This window comes from Ictidomys tridecemlineatus, chromosome 7, assembly GCF_052094955.1.
Source record: "Ictidomys tridecemlineatus isolate mIctTri1 chromosome 7, mIctTri1.hap1, whole genome shotgun sequence".
NCBI classification, from domain to species: domain Eukaryota; kingdom Metazoa; phylum Chordata; class Mammalia; order Rodentia; family Sciuridae; genus Ictidomys; species Ictidomys tridecemlineatus.
This window is the reverse complement of record NC_135483.1, coordinates 18981219-19004971: the sequence shown is the minus strand read 5'-3', so window position 1 is coordinate 19004971 and position 23753 is coordinate 18981219. Positions and strand designations below refer to the sequence as shown.

At 33.1% G+C, this 23753-nt stretch overlaps 2 protein-coding genes across 2 annotated transcripts in view; one reads left to right on the top strand and one right to left on the bottom strand.

Annotated features, from left to right (window-relative positions):
• The window catches only part of Mrpl13 (mitochondrial ribosomal protein L13), a 37833-nt gene extending 16622 nt beyond the window's left edge, over positions 1 to 21211 (bottom strand). Inside the window, exons 1-5 of the mRNA XM_013356248.4 lie at positions 21044 to 21211; positions 19259 to 19382; positions 11157 to 11250; positions 7068 to 7128; positions 1449 to 1535 (exon numbers count right to left, since the gene is read on the bottom strand). Coding sequence (XP_013211702.1) covers positions 1449 to 1535; positions 7068 to 7128; positions 11157 to 11250; positions 19259 to 19382; positions 21044 to 21070 — 393 coding nt within the window. The 5' untranslated portion in view covers positions 21071 to 21211. The remainder of the gene's footprint in view (positions 1 to 1448; positions 1536 to 7067; positions 7129 to 11156; positions 11251 to 19258; positions 19383 to 21043) is intronic.
• A 147-nt stretch (positions 21212 to 21358) lies between these two features.
• Positions 21359 to 23753, top strand: part of Mtbp (MDM2 binding protein) — a 73660-nt gene continuing 71265 nt past the window's right edge. The window contains exons 1-2 of the mRNA XM_005316198.5: positions 21359 to 21547; positions 22343 to 22423. Of these exons, the coding sequence (XP_005316255.1) occupies positions 21430 to 21547; positions 22343 to 22423 (199 nt within the window). The 5' untranslated portion in view covers positions 21359 to 21429. The remainder of the gene's footprint in view (positions 21548 to 22342; positions 22424 to 23753) is intronic.

Genomic DNA, 23753 nt, shown 5'->3' with positions numbered 1-23753 from the left:
ACAGAATGACAGTAGGTTGTACATATTGTATTCCCATGAGCAAATGCAAAGTGTCTGTTTCCCTGTGGCTTTGATGGTAAAATGTTTCATTTGAACATTTACCAGTTCATTTCTAGGGAAAATGGTACATTTATTGTTATTTAAGTAGTGTACTGTTTAACTTAACTACCAAACATATTTAAAACATTGATACTTGAGCCTATCTTATAAGTGGAATAAATATTCATTAATAATATTTATTCTAAAAAAAATCTGTGAAGTACAATCAGAAATAGAAGTTTAAATTTTTGTGATTTTTGTGAACCTTAAATGATGATACTGTACCTGAACATTTTATATCAGAGGTAAAATGACTAGTGGGGCATCACTGTACTCATTTGTATAAAGCAAAGGCAATAAATCAATCCTGTTTAAAAATTATGAATAATTTACTCAATATGAATAATTACTCATACATTGCTTAAGCTTATATGAAAGAACATAAGTAGCTTGAACAATCACTATTACTTGATATTCTGTAATAAACTTCTATATTATTTTTCTAGTACAACTATAAGGACAACAATTATAACTATGATAATGACAGCAACTATTCTAAGCAACTGCCCTAAATTAAACACTCTACAATTAGATTATTATAACCCTTACAATAAATTTATGAAATAGGTATTACTATTATGTTCATTTCACAGTTTACAAATCAGGGAAAATAAGTAACTAGTCCATGTTCATGCAGTCAAAAAATAATGGGACATGAATTGAAATCCAGGCAGTCTGACTCCAGAGCTTACACTCAAAATATTTTATTAAAGAACCTCTAGTGTTTCACTGAATTATTACTACTGAGGAAAATTATCTACTTTAATAAATAAAAATATACTTTTTCGGGGGCTGGGGATATACCTCAGTTGGTAGAGTGCTTGCCTTGCATGCATAAGACCCTGGGTTCAATCCCTAGCACTGCCAAAAAACAAAACAAACTTTTTCTTCCTCAAGTACTTCTTAGTTGAGTAAATTCTGAGTAAGAACAAGAATTCTAAAGTTAAATCACAGGAAAGAATTAGCAACCACAAAGTTATTAATTCATGATTTACTGGAAGTTTGCCACTGGTCACACAGAAAGTGAACTAAGTTAATACTGTTTTTCATTGTTAATGAAATTATTAATGAGCAGTTCAATTTAACAGGGGCTCTCATAGTTCTTTGTTCAAAATAATGTGGTTACTAACAATAAGAAAAACAGATCTTGTAAGATTTTGAGTTTCAGTTCAATGATGGCTCATTTTATGGTTTAAAATAGGAGTAACAGTTACTTTACATATACAAATTAAATTACAAAGATGTGTCAGAAGTTGAGATAAAATTATTGAAACTAAGTCAATGGCAATTATTTGAAATAAAGAAAATATGTTTAGGAAAGGTATCATTACCAAAGACCACTGACTTACCTCATCTGGAAAAAGATGCAACCTTTGCATCATTGTTCTTCTGTGAAGGTTTTTTGGCAGCATGCCATAAATAGCTAATTTTACAATCTGAAAAACAGATATACCTAGAACTCAGTAAGAAAAATCTGACTTGGGAAAGAAAACAAGCAAACACAATAACAGATGGTGATGAAAACTAGTGGCTAAGATTCAGCATAAATACAGGAAAGAAACAGACCTAATAAATATGTTGAAGCAAATAAAAAGGAACTTTTACTTTGTACATTATTCTTCAGGCTTTATTTGTTTATTGTTTATTTAGGAAAAAACAAAAAGAAGAGATTAAAAATAACCCATGTATGTGCCAAATTCAGACAGCATAAGAACGTCTCTAAGCTTATAAAAGAACCTATGGCTCAAGTAATCTATCACACAAGTTAGAGGACTTTAATCTTGGCAGCACATTAAATAAATGGTTAAATTGAAAAAAAAAATCATGCTTAACATTAGTTGAAAAGTTACTCTATGTACAGTGGTCAGTGTATTTATTATCTTTTAAATCTTATTTATGATGTTGTGAAGTAGGCATTATAATTAGTTTCATTTTACAGATAAGAAAACAAACAGTGAAAATAAAGAGATTCTCCAATTTTATATATCTAAAAAATGGTGGTACAGGAATTCAAACCAACCAGTTTCATTCCCAGAACAGACACATAGTACCTGCAATCATCTCTATAATATGCTTCTCTCTGTAATCTATCAAGATGACAAAGTCCCTTTCCCTTCCATACCAGTTCCCAAGATGTCAAACTAACTTTTCCATGATTTATTTCCTCCCTTTTAAGTTATTCTCTTTGTTGGTCTGTGATTTTATGTGTATTTGGTATAGAAAAGGCCTCACCCTTTAAGCCACAATCTCCCGGGGGCCTCCTATATACAAATATTTGTAGTACACAAATATACTGCAAACTCTTCATGAAAGTGCTGATAGAGACTTTTGGAGTGCTAAATTGATTATTATCATTTATATTTATATTTCAAGAGTATAATTTGATGTGTGTTAATGCACTAAATACATGTTAGAATTTAGTTGCATTGTAAGAGAATTTCTTATTCCCTTTCTTCTCTCATCAAATCAGATGACAAAGCCTTAGTACAGACTGAAGCTAATGGCATACCATACATGTTTTCTGTTAGTGCTGTTAATACTTTATGTTCTAGAGAATTTAATGTAGATTTATACTGTTAAAAGCAATTAAAAATTCATTTCCTTCAACAAAGAAGCTGTGGACAAGTGCCACCAGTGGTTAGTGGCTGCCATACTTGACAATGTGAACAGAATGTTCCCACCATGGTGGGAATTTCTATTGGACAGCACTGATCTAGGTATTACTTTTTAAATTTTTTTTTATCTTTTAAAAGTCATAAGTACAACTGACAATATTAAGACTACTCAGCATCTTTTCTGGATAAGCAAGTTGCTAAATCCTCTGAATATCTTTATAATAGTAATTGTATTGGTAGAGTTACATGACATTTGTTTTTCACGATTGTAAAATTTTGTTGTATTTATCTGAATTAACAAGTTAATATTTTAAAAACATTTTTATTAGTGTATTGTAGTTATATATAAACAGGTGGATTTCACTGTGACATTCATACATTCATATAACATAATTTGCTCCATTTCATTACCCAGAACTTCCCTTTTCCCTCCCCTCCTCCTCCTTCATACCTTCCGGCTACTGATCTTCTATTTATGTACTTTTTAAAAAACTGGCGATTATAATAATAGACAAAGTGTGGATTATTGTGATATATTCATAAATGTATATAGCACACTCAGTTTCATTTTACTGTTCATTTTCTATCCTTTCCCCTAGATTCCATTCCTCTAATCCACTGTTGTCCTTCTATTTTCATGAGATCCTCCTTTTTATAAACCAATGCTGATTAGCAAATTATAGCTACCAGCAGAGTCTATTGTTTGAGACAAACACAATGTTTGAACTGGAAATAAGATGAGTGACCTCTTCCTTAACAAGTAATTTTTTTTCAAAATACAAGAGAAAAAACAAACAAAAAAATTTTTTATGAAGTAATAATGCAAATGAGTTTAACCCTGAAATATTTTCTAATCTTCATCATTCTTCAATGCATTTCAATTTTTGTCCATAAAAATGATTTGAAACAATTTCTACTAATGTTATTCAATGTCAAAAGTTGGACTATACTGCCTCCTAGTGTATAGCTAATATGCCTGAATGAAGCAGTAACTAAATTTTAAGCTTAAAAATATTTATAAAGGATTAAAACTGTAATTTGTTGTAAGACATGGTATATATATTAGTAGCCTTTATAACTTTTAACACTTTAAATGCAAGTCAAATTAATAGACTATAATGACCTGTAATAGTCTAAAAATACTAGTTATGGAGCGGAATATTAAGTATTCTTCAAGAAGCAACCTCTAAGCACATTTTCATAAAATAGATATGAATGATACAAAACAGTAAAACATAGAACTTCTAAATGGTATGTCAGACATCATTATAGTAAAATAATCCTCCCCTATACTTAACCAAGAAAATTTTGGGCAGTACTACAAACAAATGATTGTGTATATATGTGTGTGTATATATATATTTTCACTATTTTGGGGTAATAAAATAGAATATCTTCAGAGTCTAACACTCTTGCTCATTTACGAATGTATTTAAATAAAAAAGCTAAAATAGTCCATAAAAATGGAAAACACTCTCTCTATCCAGAGTATAATTAAATGCCAGGTTTATTGAGAATTTCAAAAGGAAAAATAAATTGTAAAACAAATAGAAAGTTTGGTTTTATTCGTATTGAAGATTGATATATGGGTTAGCACTTCTCCCTTTATATAACTCAAATGAAAGATTAAAGTAATAAATACTTTAGTAATCTCATAAATTACATATTACCCAGAAAGACAGTATCAGGGGATACAGTAGAGAAATTAAAATTTGTTGAAAAGTCTTTGCTGATAGGCAATTGTCACTGTGAGTGTGACCTCACAAGGTTTTGAGGCTCAAAATATACCTTTTTATGGGAATCAAGATCTTAAGTCTAAAGTTTAGCTTAAAGAAGTCTTAGGATGGTAATAGCCCTCTGCACTTTATAGCAACTATGTAAATCGTTTTTTTAAAAATTTAATTTTTAACATGTTTCAAAGAATTCTCAGAGATGAAATTCCAAGATATTTAAGTGTATCAATTATCCTGAACAGACACAATAGACTGAAGATCCACAACGACCACAAATATTACAGTCAGATATAAATGTTAAGAATATGTACATTATGCTTAAAGAAATATAATAGGGAACTAAAATATGAAAAATTGACCAGGAGACTATCAAAATTGATCAACAAAATTGAAAAAGAACCAAATAGTAAGACTTCAAGAAAAGAAAAAAAAAGATAACTCAATGAAAAGATTAATTGAATTAGACACAGGTGAAAAGATAATTGGAGAACTGGTACATAGATCTAAAGAAATTATTGAAACTGCAGCAAAGAGACAGGGAGACATAAAATATAAGAGGTATGAGTCATGCACAATAAAATGCAAAAATCTAAGTATAATCAGTTTTTCAAAAGGAAAGAAAAAACAGTAAAGAGACCAAATACTAAAAGATGTAAGAGCTAACAAGTTTCTAGAACTGAACACAGTAATTCTCAAATAAAATACACAAGATCCCAAAAGAAATATATGAAAACCAAAGCAAAAAAAAGAATAAGATTTTAAAAGTATGCAGAAAGACACAGTACATACAAAAAAATTAACATCCTACTTATCCATACTAAAAATAGAAATCTATGTAAACAGTAGCTTCAAAAAGCTGAGAAATAATGTTCATCCTAGAACTGTATATGCAACTGATCCTCTGTATTAGTAGGTTCTACAGATTCAACCAACTGTGGGTTGACAATATTTCAAAGAAAAATAAATCACAACTACAAAATTTTATTCTGATTCATTGTAAGACAATACAGTATGCCAACTATTTACATCCTATTGGGTATTATAAGCAATCTAGAGACGATGTCAAGTATATGGAAAGATGTGTATAGGTATATGCAAATACCAGGCTATTTTATGTAAGGGAGTTCAGCATCTGCAGATTTGCATATCTATGGATATCCTGGAACCAATTCACAATGGTTACCAAGGGATGATTGTGTAACAAAATTATCTTTTAAGAATGAAAGTAAAAATAAAGAAGAAAGTTTTGACAAAAAAAGATGAGTTCAGTATTAGGAGAATATAACCATAGGAATGACAAAGGGAAGTATGCATGGAAAGGAAAATTGATCCCAGAAGGAAGGATGAGTTACAATAAGAAATTGTAAGCAAAGAAAATCATTAAAAAATTAAAAGTAGGATAAAACAATAACAAGAATGTTAAACTGAAAGAGTTTTAAGAATATAGAAAGAATATAGAAAGCAAGTAGAAGTAGAATATAGAAAGAAAAGAATAAAATAATATTTACCCAGGGGGAAAAAAGAACATAAATGGTTAAAATATAGACTTCTCAGCTGAATGAAATCACCCTTTTGGCTGTGATCCTTGCCAAGTTTCTTTACCTCTCTGAACCATGATTTCTTACTCTATAAAATAGGACTATGACATGGATGACCATGAAAATTAAAGGAAATTGTGCATGTAAAATTGTAACAATAAATGCATGTAAACACATTGGTAAATAAATTAAATATAATTTAAAATGGAAAAAAAATAAAGCATGTAGGCTAGGAGGGAAGGTGAATATTAAAAATGATTTAAAGTCTTTGATTTGATTAGGAGGACTAGTTCCATGATGCTTACAACAAACACACCTATAATAGGAAATGGTAAAATTTAAACAATGGAAAAAATATATGAGGCAAACATACACGAAAAAAAAGCGTCTGCTATAGCTGTACTAATATCAGAAAAAAAAACAGATTTCAAAGTAAAAATCATTACTGAAGACAAAGAAGTTCAGTACACAATGACCTTGATCTATTCTTTACAAAAATTATATATAATTTCAAACTTAAGTTTATCTAACATTAAGTCTTCAAACTATACAAACAAAAAAATTGACAAACCTATAAGGAAAAATGACTAAATCCACAAATTGAGATTTTATCAATCTATTAAAAATTAGAAAAACAAAAGAACTCTTTCAGATAAATAATAAAACAAGAACAAAAACAAGCCAGTAAGAATATGTGGCTGGAGCAACATACTTAGCATGCTTGATGAAATATATATACATACACATAGAAGTACACACATCTCTCTCTCTCTCTCTCTCTCTCTCTCTCTCTCTCTCTCTCTCTCTCTCTCTCTCTCTCTCTCCACCCCCTCAAAGTATTTGCAGCAAACTCATATTCTATGCAAATATGCAGGGTTCAAGAAATAAAAAAATGCATTAGAATTCTTTGCTAAATGTAAAACATAATAAATAGTAATTAGGACACACACCAAATTGAATGGCAATCAAAATAATACTTATCAAAACTTGTGTAAGATAGCTAAAGTGAAGAATCTGTAGAAGAGAAAGAAGATGAATCCATCTTTTCCTAGATGATAAATAAAAAAATTCAGTAGACTTACTGCTATTGGATCCTTCTGGTGAAGTTGAGCAGCTGTGACTTGTCTAAATCCACCTGGGTAGCTATTTAAAAAGTAGAGATTAAAACTGGGTGTAGGATATGGTACTGTATCCTTAAATTGATCATTCACTTTTGATTAAGTACTTTAGCAAATTATCCTTGTTTCTGGAAACTATACTGTTTATTAATGTCTTAAATATAAAATAGTAACTGTGCTATTTGAAATGCTGCTCTCTTAGGTGGCCAGCTCTCATTACTTCATAAATAGTTCTAATTTTGGAAAAATTTCTGGACATAACTATATTTAAAATTTTTTTATTCTAATTTATTATATGACAATAGAATGCATTTAAATTCATATTACACATATAAAGCACAATTTTTCATATCTCTGGTTGTACACAAAGTAGAGTCACACCACTCTGTCTTCATACATGTATTTAGGCTAATGATGTTCATCTTATTCCACCATCTCTCCTACCCCCAATCCCCTGCCCTTCCCTTCCCTCCCCTTTGCCCTATCTAAAGTTCCTCCATTCCTCCCATGTTCCCCCTACCCATCCCCATTATGGATCAGCATCCTCATATCAGAGAAAACATTCAGCATTTGTGTTTTGGGGGATTGGTTTACTTCACTTAGTTTAATAATCTCCAACTCCATCCATTTACCAGCAAATACCATGATTTTATTCTCTTTTATTGCTAAGTAATATTCCATTGTGTATATATGCCACATTTTCTTTATCCATTCATCTACTGAAGGGCATCTAGGTTGGTTCCAAAGTTTAGCTATTGTAAATTGTGCTGCTATAAACACCAACGTGGCTATGTCCTTGTAGTATGCTGTTTTTAAGTAGTTTGGGTATAAACCAAGGAGTGGGATAGTTGGGTCAAATGGTGGTTCCACTCCAAGTTTTCCAAGGAATCTCCATGCTGCTTAGTCATTCATCCATTTATTATGGGTAATCTATCACTGCTTGATTTAAAAAAGGAAATAGCAATGAGCCAGAATAGTTCATGTTCCCTGCCATATTAGGCCAATTGTATAAGCTAGGGGTTAAACCTAAGGAAAATGGTGGTAAACCAATTGAATTCTAAAGTCAAATTCATACTATAAATAGGTAATGAGTTTTGGCCACTAAGAGTCACTTGTTGGCTCCAAGTAATAAAATACTTCATTGTGTTCAGATCAAATATTATATGTAAAATGGATGAATTAGCAAACTAAACTAGGTTTTGTCAGTAACTCCTAGTATAAATTTTAGGCAATTCATTTTACCTGTCTATATGATTTTACTAAAGAAAAAAAAATCTGCCACATCTACTTCACAATATTTCTAAAAGTCAAATGAGAAAATATCTATATAGAAGAACAAAGTTTCAATTATTTTTAGGAAAAGGTTAAAATTGGAAAGTCAGAAAAACTTAAGATTAAGTAAATGTGATTCCTTTCATGAGTTTTTCTTTTAAGAAAATATAAAAACATTTTAAAGACAACTTAAGAAATCACATTGTGGGAATAAAACTTAAGAAATCAAATTTAGAAGTTCTCTGAGAAAGATGGGCACTTTTCAAACTAATATTATTTTATTTGCTTCATGGTATTTCAGTTTTAGTGAAACTGTCTAGACTTCTATTCCTGTAATCTTTCTATCCATGGAAAAACATTTTGTAGCTTCTATGCTAAAGAATCTCTATTTGCTACTGGAATGGCAAATTCTAAAGCATAACACCATTTATGCTATATTTTAGGAGCCTGGATTTCATCCTAAGGATCTGGAAAGCTAATGCAAAATTCTGAGTAGGGGAATGACTTCAGTAATGCAATACTCAGTTGATTTTTACTAGCGAAAAAATAACTACATTTCTTTCTCCACCATAAGACACCTGGATGGATTAAGGGAAAATTGTTTAAATTGTTAGCCATGTACTTTTTTATTAAAATAAATCAAATAAACATTTACTGAATGCCCATTATGCTGGGTACTGAGGATGCACAGATAAATATTATAGAATTCTATTCTCAAGAAAAATGAGGAAATAAATTCTGTTGGAATGACTAGTAGTAAGCTGTATCTCTAACTCATGAAAATATATTTGAGGCTGGCCTCAAACTTGTAATCCTCCTGCCTCAGCCTGATAGTAGTTGGGATTATAGGCATCTTACACTATGCCTGACATCAGAGATTTATTTTAAATAATCTTGATTATTATAAATCATATAGTACACTACTATACAGTGACTAAAAATAATACATACCAAAAGGTTTCCTGATAATTTTATATTAAGTGAATGAAAATATAAACTTTTTATATGTAAAAATGTTAAATCATGGGATCAGAAGTAAATTTTAGTTCTTTTTAAACTTTCTACATTTTCAAAAATTAGAATATTTAAAAAAATTTTACATGTGACTCTACTTTGTGTTCAACCAGAGATATGAAAAATTGTGCTCTATTTGGTAATATGAATTGAATTGCATTCTGCTGTCATATACAACAAATTAGAATAAATAAAATAATCAAAAAATTTTACAATTATAAGTTAAATTTTGAATACATAATTATAACAGTGTTATGAGCATAATAAAGTAGTCTGTACAAGGTTTAAGTAAAGAGCCAATAGGAAAAAACAGAAAGTGATTAACTCTATGGACAGTGAGAAAATAGGGAATGTATCCCAGAAAAGATGACATCTGAACCAGTTTCTAATGGTTAAATATGGAAAGTTCATGAGAAAGATAAGATGAAATTACATTCCTGCCACAGCAACACCACAAAGGCAGAGATAAGCAACAGCAATATGTTGGCTAAAAGAAAAGATGATCAAACAGCAGCAGTTATGCAGTGCCGTGCAGTTTTCATGCATCAGTGAGAAAGCACTACTGACAGGGACAAACACTACCAGTGATGTAAACACTAATTGCTCACTACTGGCTGTTGTTATTTTCCTTCCTTTGCAGTAATACCACACAGTAATTATTTTGTGTCAATAATTTCCTTTAGGCCTTTATCACATTTTGTTATTCTGACTTTTTTATTATTTCCCAATTATCTCTTGATTTCATAGAATTTGATTTATATGTGGAGACTTGCCAATAGCAGAAACTACTATGAATGCTAGTTTTTTGTTAAGTTACGTAAAGATTTCAATAATGTATTTTAAGGTGGAGAATGGGCAAAGGCTAACTCAAGAAAGCAAAAAAGTTATGCAAGAGATGAAAAGAAACATACCAGAACACTAGGGGTGAAGGTGCAGTTAGAAACAAAAAAATGATTTTGATCAGGAATGGAAGATCAACATTTAGCACCAAAATTTAGATGATAATATAAAAGGTATGCTTAATTAAATTTGTCCTTCATCTGAATCTGTGCATTAACCAATACATTAGACAACAAAATTAGATCTCAAAATATCTCGACAGGGTGAAGATAAAATTTTACAACGAGCAAAGTTAAGGTCTTGCAGTTGAATTGAAACAACTAAAACACATAAGAAGGAAAAGACATAATTGAACAGGACATGTTTGAAAAAGTCTGAAGAATTTTAGCTAATAGTTTTAGCTCCATGAATCATATTAGTCACAAGACTTTGAAGAACAATTCTATTGCAACGGAAGAGGGAGTTTTAGTTTTATACTAAGAAGGAAAAGTCACATTGTACTTGCAAACCATGAGAACACATCCATGTGAGTATTTAAGAGATATTGACAAATAAGAATGTATTTAAAGAGTGAGCATTCCTTAAACTCCTTGTGAAATTTCATCTGTTCAAGATGGTTCTGGAAACAGCAGTAAGATGAATTATAGAAAGCAGATAGCAGTTAGAAGACTGACTTAAAAATGAGAATAATTTTGATTAGAGAAGTTACATTAAAAGCTCGTAGGAAGCAAATAGTTTTGGTAGTAGCTAATATTTGGCATAATTTTGTGTTCATTTTGATTGAGTAACTTATACATGTAACATGAGTATAATTAATATTTTATTAAATGCTAATTTTTTGAAAATACCCCTTTTCCTTTTAAATAAGAGTGACAGCTAAAGTAATACCTTTAAACTATTTTCCTTGACAATGCAAAGAAATCTTACCCAGTATGTGAAGAGTATACTTTTTGTTCCCATTTGTTTCCAGAAAATGCAATGTGTCTTGTGTTTATTATGACAACGTGATCTCCACAGTCACCTAGATTTAAAAAGCAGTAAGAGAGACTTTGTGTGAAAAATCAAAACTTAAGAAAGGTAAGTTATCAAAGCCTAAACAACATATAGAAAAATAGAAAGCAAATCATAATGCAATATCAAAAATCCTTAAACAGATTTCTGTTTCTTTTTATATAAACCCCAAGTGTTTTAAGTAACCCCTAAGAGTTGGCTGATTATTTGAAAAACCTCAGCACTGGACGGTAAAATAAATTGAATAAAGATGCTAATAACAACAATGTATGTTTTTTAAAGGTAAACTACTGTTATTTTTATTAATCTCCCCATAATAATTACACTTCACTAAAAATGTTTATATTAGTACCTTTAAATATTTGACATAAACTTTTCCTTACAAAGAGCAAAGAAAACTGAAATCAATATGTATATAAACATAAAAAAGTGTGTTCTACCAAGAAAACAAAACTGATTGAAAACAAATGTGAAACATAATTTTTTTCAAATTTAAAGAACATAGAGTACTATGATTTTATGTATAACTACTGCCACAAGATTTTTTCAATCACATGTAACTTATTGTTTAAAGTGCAACTCTCAATTGTGACTACAGACATAGCTGACAGGATGTATGAACTGAAAAATCAAAATATACATACATCTGAGAAATGTCAGAATCTATACAAGGGCAGATTCAGAGACACCTGTTAAGTGTCGTAGAAGTCTCAAGTTCTTCTAAAATATGCTTTATAATCCTTTCCACTGATTAATAATTAATCCACTCACTGCTTATTACATACTAACTAGTTTCAGGTAGTATTATTAATGCTGGGAATATAGCAATGAATTACTGAAATCCCCATTATTGATGAATCCTACGTTCTAGTGGCGGGAGTTAGACAACAAAGAAACAAATATATACACAACATGGTAGGAGCTAGTACAAATAGGGGGATAGACAGTAATGGGCTAGTGGCATTATTAATTGGTACACTTTTTCCCCATAAACTTGGGTTTTCATTTCTGTTGGATAAATTTCCAGGAGGGCAATTACTACATTATATGGTAAGCTCAAGTTTAGTTTTATAAGAATCTGCCACTCATTATCTAGAGTATCTGTACCATTTTACATTTCCACCAGCCATATGAGTAATCCCATTTCTCTACCTTCTCATCAGCATTCATTATCACTTTTTAAATTTTAGTTATTTTGATAGATATACGTTGATATCTCATGGTTTTAATTTGGTTTCCCTAGTGGCTTAATTGAACATCTTTTCACATGCTTATTTGCCTTTTGTTCATGTATTTCAACCATTTTCTAATTACATTTTTTTAAAACTGAGTTTCCAAACATCATATAATATACTGAATATGTGTGTGTACGTGTACATATATTCACACACACACATATATATACACACGTATATATATGTACATGTATATACACATATTCTAGATACAAGTCCTTTTTTCGCTATGTGGTTTACAAGTATTTTCTTCCAATCTGTGGCTTTTCTTTTTATTCCCTTCCCATAGTCAAATCCTTGTAAGCTCTTTGCTTTAGCACATTGGTTTTTTTTTTTTTTGAGTTTTTATTTTTTTTTTGAGTTTTTTTAAAATTTTTTTAATTGGTTGTTCAAAACATTACAAAGCTCTTGACATATCATGTTTCATACATTAGATTCAAGTTGGTTATGAACTCCCATTTTTACCCCAAATATAGATTGCAGAATCACATCTGTTACACATCCACATTTTTACATAATGCCCAATTAGTAATAATTGTATTCTGCTACCTTTCCTATCCTCTACTATCCCCCCTCCCCTCCACTCCCATCTTCTCTCTCTACCTAGCACATTGGTTTTTAAACTGCACTTGATAGTCTTAGGGTTCTTATAATGTACCTCAAGGATGAGGGGACAAGTACAGCATTGCTTTTATATATTATAAGATTTGGTGTAAGAAATGTTGAAAAACCAGCTATTGCAAATTAATGATAAAAAAATAAAGGTTAGCTTTGGCTTTTATGTCTGTTTACAATTTGGAAGGACAAATATCCAGATGCCTACATAAGTATTATTTTGGGCATTCCTGAACTTGTGTGTACCCAGTGTGACAGGTGATCACATAGGTTACCATAAAGTCTGAGTGTAAAGACATTGTGAGAGTACAAAACATGTTGATAAAATTTACTGCCAATTTTCAATTATTCACTTGCAAATGAAGTAAATATTACAGATACAAAATGAGGCAAAAATCTTCTTCAGCACTTTGTAGGATGATATTTAGGGGTGAGGTGAAGTATAAGTATGCAATTTAGATTACAAAATTAAATGATTTGGTAGTTAACATTTGAAATAGACTGACTAAATATTAAGATAAAAAAATATGTTAGGCAGCTCTATAAAACCATCATAAGCTTACAAGACAGAATACTAGAGATTATTTAAATTTTAAGTCTGATCTTTGCTGAAATACATGGTATTTACAACGTTAACCTTTAAGAATTTCAAAACTTTTATTTCATTCCATGTAGACGGGATATTTTAAGATAATCTAAAGTTACTTTAATAATGCTAAAGAAAGGTTTCCTTCTGCTTCTTTTAAAGTTTCCTATAGTTCTTCTCAGTGAATCAGGTATTGAAGTCAAAGGAGCAAAGTCCTCATGAAAATAAGTCATACTCCATAAATCACCATGTGCCCTTCTTTTGATTTACTAGTCAAAAATTAAACATGTTGGAAAAGTTCTCAAGTCCCATTCAGAAGAACAGTTCTAGTTGATGGGAATTTTTTTCCTAGTTGACCCCCATTTCCAATAAAAATTGACTTTTCTATCTTAACCCCCATTTCCATTTCCTAGGAAACTGTATGCCAATTTTCCAAATAAATACAGTGATTATGTGCCCATAATACACACTTAGTAAATGCTTATTAAACTTGAAAAAAAAAAACAAAGAACTACACTATTAAAAGACATTATAGTTATAAATTGAAAGCTGCTTAAATTTTGTTTTTAGTGACATCTTGTGGTCATAAAAAGTTTTGCTGACATAAGTTGCATATTCAATATAGATGAGACAAAAATGTAAATCGATCTTTAAAAAGTAAATTTCTTATTCATATAAAAGCTATTCTCCATTATTAGAAATGCCCTAACAAGGAGCCACAACAACTCTTCTGGTGTTTAGCAGAATGCACATTCATCAGTATCTAAGGAGTACTTCTACAATAATGACTCCCTTGTAAGGAAGCAGAACTTTAACTGAGTGGACAGACAACAGCTATACTTGGATATAGAAATTAGGTGAAGATTACTTTCCCTCAAATTATGTATTATTTGCACTTCTTCAAAGTCAGTCTAAGTGATCTTATTTACTACTTGCTAATAGCATTGCTAGGGAAAAACAGTGTAGTGACTAAGAATCACCATATTAAAGAATTTACTACATGAAAAAACAGGAGTCTTAGTTCAGTCTCAGTTCTACTATTGTATAGTTGAATGATAGCAAGAAAGAAACTTTATTCTTCCAATCTTAGTTTTCTCATCTGTCAGTGAGATAGTTAATTAAACAAACCTATAAATTGGTAATTCTATAACTGGTATTTTCCTGGTCTGACAAAATAATATTTTTAAAATAACTAGAAATTTATTATTACTGAAAATATAAATCTGCTGATCACTGTTTTACTTTCAAAATACAGTTCATCTCATTATACATGGGTTCTGTATTTGCAAATTTTCTAATTGTTAAAATTTATTGGTGACTCAAAAATCAATACTCATGTTTTTGTGGTCATTCATTGACATGCTTACAGTGGAGAGAAATGTGAGTTACTTAATGTGTGTGTTCCCAGCTGAGGGTAAACCCAGCAGTGCTCTACCTTCCTATTTCACCTTTTGCACTGTGAATAAGCATCCTTTGGGTGATCTACTTAATGTCACATCTTTGGAGTTTGTGTATTTTTTGTTAGTGCTTTCACTGTTTAAATTATCCTCCAAATTTGATAGTGTAGTATAGTATAATGTTCCTTAGTGCAAGAAGGCTATGATGTACCTTATGGAGATAAAATGTGTGCTAGATAAGCTTAATTCACTTCTGAGCAATAATGCTCTTGGTCATGAGTTCAATGTTAAAGAATCAATATTTTAAAGCTAACTTTAATTAGGTGTGGAGGCACATGCCTGTAATGCCAGCTATGTGGGAGGCTAAGGCAGAAGAAGTACAAATTTGAAGCCAGCCAAAATAAATAAATAAATAAAAAGGTTGGAGATATAACTCAGTGGTGCAGTGTCCTAGTACTGAGGGGAAAAAATATGTGTGTGTGTGTGTGTGTGTGTGTGTGTGTGTGTGTGTGTGTAGAAACCTACATAAACAAGGTTATGTATTGACTGAAAATATACAAGTTGGACTGTGGAATGCAGCGCACTGACTATACTGACTGATGAAAAAGTTATATCCAGTGGCTACTCAGAGGAACTTAAACCAATATTTCCCCTACAAGCAATGGTTCAGGATTTACTAGTCCAGCATTCAAGGTGATTTTATAGAACATAACTTTAGGGAATAACGAGAACACCTGTATTTACAAAATATCTATTTGAAAGTGTCACACCACAAACTATTTCTGATAAGCATCCTTTGGGTCACACATTGTACTAGATGCTTAAAAAACAAAGATTTAAAATGATAAAAATCCTTAGATTCATATACTTAATTGCATATTTTATAAGGTATGAGGAGATTATTTTGATACTTTACTGAAATTTTCATTAAGTGGAGAAAAAGGTTAGAGTAGCAAGTATAATATGGAAAATCATAAATCCTTATTCTCACCCAAATCAAATCATTTCAAATGCCCATCCACCCGCCAGCTCCACAGATCCGTAAATCTAATTTAGCTTACATGCCAAAGTTCTAGCTAAATGTATTTCTTTCAATTTCAGAACTCATATTTATGAATAAAAAACAAACATACAACAATCATTTCTCACATTCCAACTATATGTCAAGCACTATTACAGGTGCTGGGGCTATAGCTGTAAATGAAATGGGCAAAGTTCCTATCTATTTGAAACTTATTTTAATGAGGGAAGGTAGATAATAAATACTCACATGTTAAGTGATGTACAAATGCTTTTTTTTCTTTATTATATTGGAAAATTAATAGGAACCGCATTATCAGATCCTTGCAGGGCATTAGCAGAATTTGGGCTTTTAGCCTTTCACTTGGAAAAGATAACTCTGGTTGATCTGTGTAGAAAAGGCTACATGAAGGCAAAACATGATAGAAAGCACAATGGCTTAAAATCAGTGTAGAAGGGAGAAATAATAAGAGGTGCCAAATTCCAGACATTTTTTTCAATTTTTTTAAGATAAATATTTGGGGAGGGGGCTCAAAATAGAGGAGTCACAAATGAAGCAAAGAAAAGCTGCAAACCGGAATAACAAAATGAACAGGGATGCTATTTATGGAGATGAGGAAAACTGGAAAGAAACAGGCTGGTTTGGGTACCAGAAATCAGGAGCAAGATTATTCCAAATGGGCTTATTCATTAGAGAAGTCTACTAAATACCAAGGAAAACTTAGTTGTGAGAAATTGGTTATGAGTCTAGAATACAGGGAATGGATCAAAACTGAAGACACAAGTTGGGAGGCATTAGCATTCAGATAATTTTTAGATTCATGAGACAGAAATTGCTCACATAATGAATGAGAGCAGGTTCAAAGACTGGGCCTGTGGCACTCACCCTTATTAGTGAAAGAAAAGTAATTGAGAGTTCAAAGAAAAGTGAAGACGATAAGTGGACTGAGAAAGAGTTAATGTAGGATAAGAAACAGAAAATGGCATCTTGGGAAACAAATGAAGATGGTGTTTTCAGAAAAAAGTTCTCCATAAAAATTAGATTGGATTCTTCAAAAACAAGGAAAAAAATAAGGATTTTTCAATTAGAAAAGTAACTAAAGGGATACAACAACTAATGGCAATAAATAAACCTTGGGGAGAATCCTTGTTCAAACATACACTAGCTATAAAAAAGCTCTTGACAAACTGGGTGCTTTTAATATGAACTATTTGCGCAGCTTAGATCAGAGGATCACAAGTTGTAGGCTAGTCTGGGCAAGTTAGCAAGACCCTGTCTCAGAATAAAAATATTTTTTAAAATGACTGGGGATGTAACTGAGTGGTAGAGTGCCAATGGTTTAAACCTCAGTTACTGTGCACCCCCATCCCCAGGAAAAAAACAACAAAGGAAAGAAAGTTCTTGAGACAACTTGGGAAATATAAAAATGGTGACATCAAACCACATAATTAAATTACTCTTTATTTTCTTAGGTGTATCAATAACATTTTGGTTACAGAGAAAAATCTCTCTATTCTTGGGCAATGCATCCTGAGGTATTTAGGAGATATAATGACATATGCAACTTATTGAAGGACAAATAACCCGGAAGAAAAATGGATAAATGACATACACAAGCATTTCAGATAAGGAAACTACAAAGGCCAAGGACTAAGTGAGAAGATACTGAGCAATTATTCATAATCAGGAAAATACAAATTAAAACTACAAAGAGTATTCCACATCTAGTGGAGTAGTTAGAAAGAAAGAATGAAAATATCAAGTGTTACTAAAGATGAGGAGTAATATGGTATATTCTGCTGGCAGAATATCAAGTGTTTATAGCAGCATAGTTTTGAGAACTTCTGAGCACAGAAATTAGGTTTTGAATAATGCTGGGCAAGTTAGCAAGACCCTGTCTCAGAATAAAAATTTGAAATTATATTTCTTTTATTGAAGAGATGTTTTGCTTTAACTGTGAATCGATTACCTCTGATAAAAGTACATTGTCAAAGATGAAAAAAAAAAGACAGTAGCTTCCCATGATGTACCAGTAATTCCTGCCCTATGGATATACCTTGGGAAAACTATTCCACATGAACACTGGGGAAAGAGTGCAAAAATATTGAAAGCAACATTATTTATAATGGCAAAAAATAAGTAAATAATTAAAAAGGAAACAATATAAATGCCAAATATATGGGTATTCATTTCATCATCATTATTTTCTTTAAAATATACTTTATATGTTTACTATACATCACAAAAATTAAGCATGATCAATTGCAGCAAATGCTATTGACAGGTCAGATGAGATGAGGAACAGAAAATGACATCAGGAGCCATCAGTGAGGTATCACAATAAATAGAATCAATTAAACCATCTATAAACTGAACCCTTCTAGAATGAAAGACAACTTTCTCTATTATTTTAGAAAAATCATAGAACCAAGTGTGGTGGCGCATGCCTGTATTCCCAACAGTTGAGAAGGCTGAGGCAGGATGATAGCAAGTTCAAAGTTAGCCTCAGCAACTAAGCAAGACCCTAAACAACTTAGTGAGACCCCATCTCCAATAAATAAATAAATAAATAAATAAATAAATAAAATTTCAATAAACAAACAAACAAACAAACAAACACATAGATAGATAGACAGGAATGGGGATGTGGCTTAGTGGTTAGTGCCCCTGGGTTCAATCTCTAGTACACCCCCCCCCAAAAAAAGAAAAAAAAATGATACTAAAAAGCAAATCTACTTACTTGAAACAGTTAAAAATTAAGCTTTTGTGCATAGCTAGCTCTACACATATCTTCTCAGGAAAAAGGATTTTTCCAACAGAAGATTATTTCCCTTATTTTCAAAAACTCTATTTAAATGCATATCATCATGTGAAGAGCCACATGTGAGATGTAATGTGCAAATCAGGATACTTCTGAGAATGAAAGGAAGGGCTACTGGTAATTTTGTCTGCCCAGTGGCATAAAGTGGGGTTCTGCCAAGAAAACAGATCTGTTATGACTTTTCCATAAATAATATAAAATTCAGTTTAGTGTGCTAGTAAGTTTTCAGAAAGAATGGAATCCTCAGGAAGAAAGGGGTCCTTTCTTAAAGTTCAGTCAAATTTCATCCATATTCTATTCTAGCATGAAAAGTATGTTATGATCAGGCTAAAGTGATACTTACTCAGTTGATGGTATACAGGTTTATGTAATCCTTGAAGTTTTATTGATGCTATAGCAGCAAGTTTACCAGGGGGCTGCATTTTCCCATCTAAGAGATACCATATTCGAGCAAATGTGGCCCATTGCTTGAAAACACAGAAAAGAAAAAAAATTAAAAATTAAATGAATTAAAATGGAAATAACTATTTTTACTATATACGATTATATATGTATTCTACAGTTAATGTCAAAAATTACTTTGAAAGAACTATCATTAAAAAATTTTTGTTTTGTTTTGATTTCTACTTCTGAAAAAGGAAAGCCTTTCTATTATTCACATTATTTAGGTCAGTAGGTATATTATATTGAAAGCTGAGTGGCCAATTGGAAACTGAAGACAATTCAGGAATTCAATTCCAGGGTGAAGTTAAGTAAAACAATGTAGTTGGGAAAGGACAGCTAAGTTGAATGAATTTAAATTTTAAAGAATTGTCTTAAGCAGGGCGTGGTGGCACATCCCAATAATTCCAGCAGCTTAGGAGGCTGAGGCAGTAGGGTCTCCAGTTCAAAGCCAGCGTTGGCAAAATCAAGGCACTAAGCAACTCAGTGAGAACCTGTCTCTAAATAAAATACAAATAGTGCCCTCCACAGACCTGCATGTCTGGGGATGTGGCTCAGTGGTCCAGTGCCCCTGAGTTTAATCCCAGGTACCACCCCCTCCCAAAAAATTGTTTTATACATCTTTAGGTTGTTTCAGACATGTAGACCATTCTTTTTGTAGTATTCATCAGTGTCTTTAAACTCGAAGAAAATTCCATCCAGAAAGACCTCCACCAGATGATTTCATTATGCATATACACCAGAGATTAAACAATTCTGGGGAAAAAAAATGCAACTAGGCTAGTGGTTTTGTTTTAAATTGTCACAAACTTCAAACTAGCCTATATCATAGGCAAAAGACCAATTTCCCCCCACCCATTGCAGACGAATAGTTTTATAGAAAAAAAAACTTTGATAAAAAAGTACAAATGCTGCCACAATGCAAAACTGTTATCAAAGTTTTAAAAAGAGATTCACTTCGCTTCCTGTATTTATCTCACCACTGACAAGTAACAAACAGAACCAGGAAAGAAGCAGCACTGGGCTAAAAGTCATCCAGGACTAACATATTCAAAAGTAACTCCTAATCTACCCTTCCACCTGAAGCCTGCGTCAACTCCAGCCTTCCCTGTTTCAGTTGATGGCACACCACCCTTCCAAGGTGTCCAAAACACAAAAACAAAAACACGAAGACATCCTTCTTACTTTGCTGTCGACTCGCATTCAATGTTTCAAGAAACCCTCTGGGTTCCATCCTCAAACAAAACCTGATCACTTTTTAGCACCAAATTCCTGGTCTGGATTGTGCACCCTCCTGTGTAGTGTGGTTTATTGCAAAAGCCTTGAAGACGATTCTCAGCTTCTGCCTTGCACAGACCCGCATCTCGGTACAGACAGGGTGCTTCTCAGGACCCTGTCAGTTCACGTCTGACCCTTTGGATCAACTCTCCAACAGGTCCCCACTTACCATCTCTCTGACAGTCCCTCGGAGAAAGGGAGAAAGACATGAAAAACACTGACTGACAAAGGAGGGGACGAGTACCAAGACAGCAAGTGAGGGTCGTCCTCACCACCCCCAGTGTGTATTTTCCCAAGAGTGGCTGCGGATCTCGGCTTCCCTGCCGATTCACCCTCACTACTAATCCGCCGCTCTCCTTCTGCCAGCCTAACGAACGCCAACCATCAAGGCACAACAGTCGGAGCTCACCTGGGTCGCCCTAGAGAAACTCGACATCTTTCCCCACTGGCCGAAGCGTCCTTTTTTAACCCCAAGCTGAGCCGGGTCATCAGCAGTATTTGCCCGGCGGGAAACGCATGTACCAAAGCACTTAGGTTCCCAGCTCGTTCAGCACTCTTCTGTTTCTTCTCACTTATGGATGCCCTCCAGTCTTCCCACGGTTACGATTTAGTCAAGGAAGAAAGAAAGAAGGCAGTTATTGATAGAATAATTCCCGAAAATAATTCCCAGTAACCTACGGAAACAGACGGAGGACACAATTTCCAAACGAGCTGAGCGGAAAAAGAAAACCGGAAGTGCGTCAAGCGCGCGGCTGTTTTGAGACTTAAACCTGGGGGTGAGTTCTGAAGGAAGGGATGGATCGGTATCTGCTGCTGGTGGTGTGGGGGGAAGGAAAGTTCCCGTCGGCGGTCAGCGGGGAGACTGAGTGTGCACCAGAAGCGTCGTCGTTTGAGGGTACCGAGAAGCAGCCGGGTAAGTGCGGGGCTGAGAAACGGCGGGAATGGCTTGCGGGAGGAGATGTTTGCGTTTGTGATCTAGGGAGGGACAGAGGTCACCATAGGTCCCGGGAAGCTGCAAATCTGGGTGGGATAGATCTAATGAGGGCTGGGCACTGTCCTCTTCATGGGAACAGAAGTACAAATTTGTGGATGCAAGATCCTAGGGCTCAAAAGTTCCTGGCACAGTAAGAATTTAACTGATGAAATCCTTTGTACCTTAATGGAATTTCTGGTCTTCGAAAAAGTATACAATAAAGTAAATTTTTATGCCTTCCGTGTCCCACATACAGGCAATACAGTAAGGAACAAAATACAAGGTCTTACTGACCTTGAGCTTCCATTCTAATGGGAGGACGCATATAACCTCAACTAAGTTTAAACAAGAAATGATAAATTTTAGGCGATTTTTAACTGCTTGCCCTTGACTGCTTTTTGGTGCTTCTGTGTAGACTATTGTATTTTACTTGTTTGTTTTGGTCAGGCAGTCATTTTGAGGGGGAAATGTACAAAGTGGGGTATAAGGTGTTGTGTTCCTGTTCTTTGCGGGGAATTTTTGATTTGTGCTAACTGCTGGCATGCACAAATCGGGGCCTTTTTAGTTTTCTCTGCTTGCTCTTGCTTTTCTATATCAAAACATGAACAGATCTTGATCAACATGTAGTTATTTTATGTACAATACATTGGTTTTGAGAGTCACTGATGGTGAAATTTGAATAGGCCAATGTTATGTAACTTGAGCCAAGGAGTTAGACTGTCATTACTTTTTCAGACTTCACAGCAGCAAATGTTTATCACCTCCTGAAAAGAACCATTAGTACTTCAGTTAATCCAGATGATAGTACTTTCCCTGGTAAGTACAACATAAACCTCTCTTTTCTCTGGCACAACAGTTGTATTGCAATCAATTAATTTGCTCATTTAGGAGAACAATAAATACTTTGTTGACTTGGAACAGGTACTGAGATACCAAGGTAACTTAAAGGAATATAAAACTGGAAAAGGCATCACTTTCTGATATTTCAGTATCATAAAATGGTTATGAAAATTAATATAGATTTCTAGACCCCATGCTAGTAACCTCTATCCTTTATTGCCTGATTGGCCTCTGATCTTGTTTCCCATAAAGACACATCTGACTAGCTTTGACAGAAATTGAATCAGAGGATGCTAAGTTAGAGACTAAGGAGCTCCATGAATTTGTTTTGAAGAGCCTAAAAAAGAGGGGAAAAACCCCTCAACTTTTATTATACAAAATATTTCTTAAAGAAGTGTATTTTATGCTAGGTAATACTCTAGATATGAAATCCCAAATAACCACATGTGACAAAAATAAACTGATGACTGCTGAGTGTGGTGATATACATCTGTATTCCAGTGACTCAGGAGGATGAGAGAGGAGGATCTCAAGTTTGAGACTAGGCTCAACCACTGAGGGAGACTGTCAGCAACTTAACAAGACCCCAAGACAACTAAGGATGTAACTCAGTGGTAAAATGTCTCTGGGTTCAATTGTTAGTACCCAAAAAGGAGGAAAACAGAAAACAACAACAACAAAAAACCCTGAAGACTAAAATAGCCCCAAAGCCTTTTTTATCCCATTATCAAGGTAAATTATCTGTAAAGATTTGAAAGTATAAACCTTAATTGGAAAGAAGAGACTGTCACAAATACCTCAGAGTTCCAAAGAATTTTGAGATGAGATCATTGGGTCACTATCAGTAACCTTTAAGGAATCACAGACATTTTCAAGACTGGGAAGACGGTAAGAGCTTGAGAGATTTCTAGTAAATTTAGAATGGAATCCTTCATTCTCTTCCTTTCCAACTTGAGTGCTGTAGAATCACTCCCACAAAGAATGGTGATGAGAAGAATTCTGCCATCAAACAGGAATATAGAGACTAGGAGCTCCATGAATTTGTTTTGAATGCACCATCAGTATTCATGAATGCATCCATGAAATAGTCTTCAAGAAGTGTGCATTTTAGACACAGATCCAGAAATTTGACATGAAGGGCATCATTATTACAGATCGTGTATCGACACCAGGTTCAACAAAGATGTCTGGGCCCAATAAATAAGGAATGTCTCATATATGGTAGTGTCTTGTTGTCCAGAAAACATGAGAATTAAGATTCGCCAAACAAGAAATATAATTTGGTTAACTGTGTGCCTAATGCCAC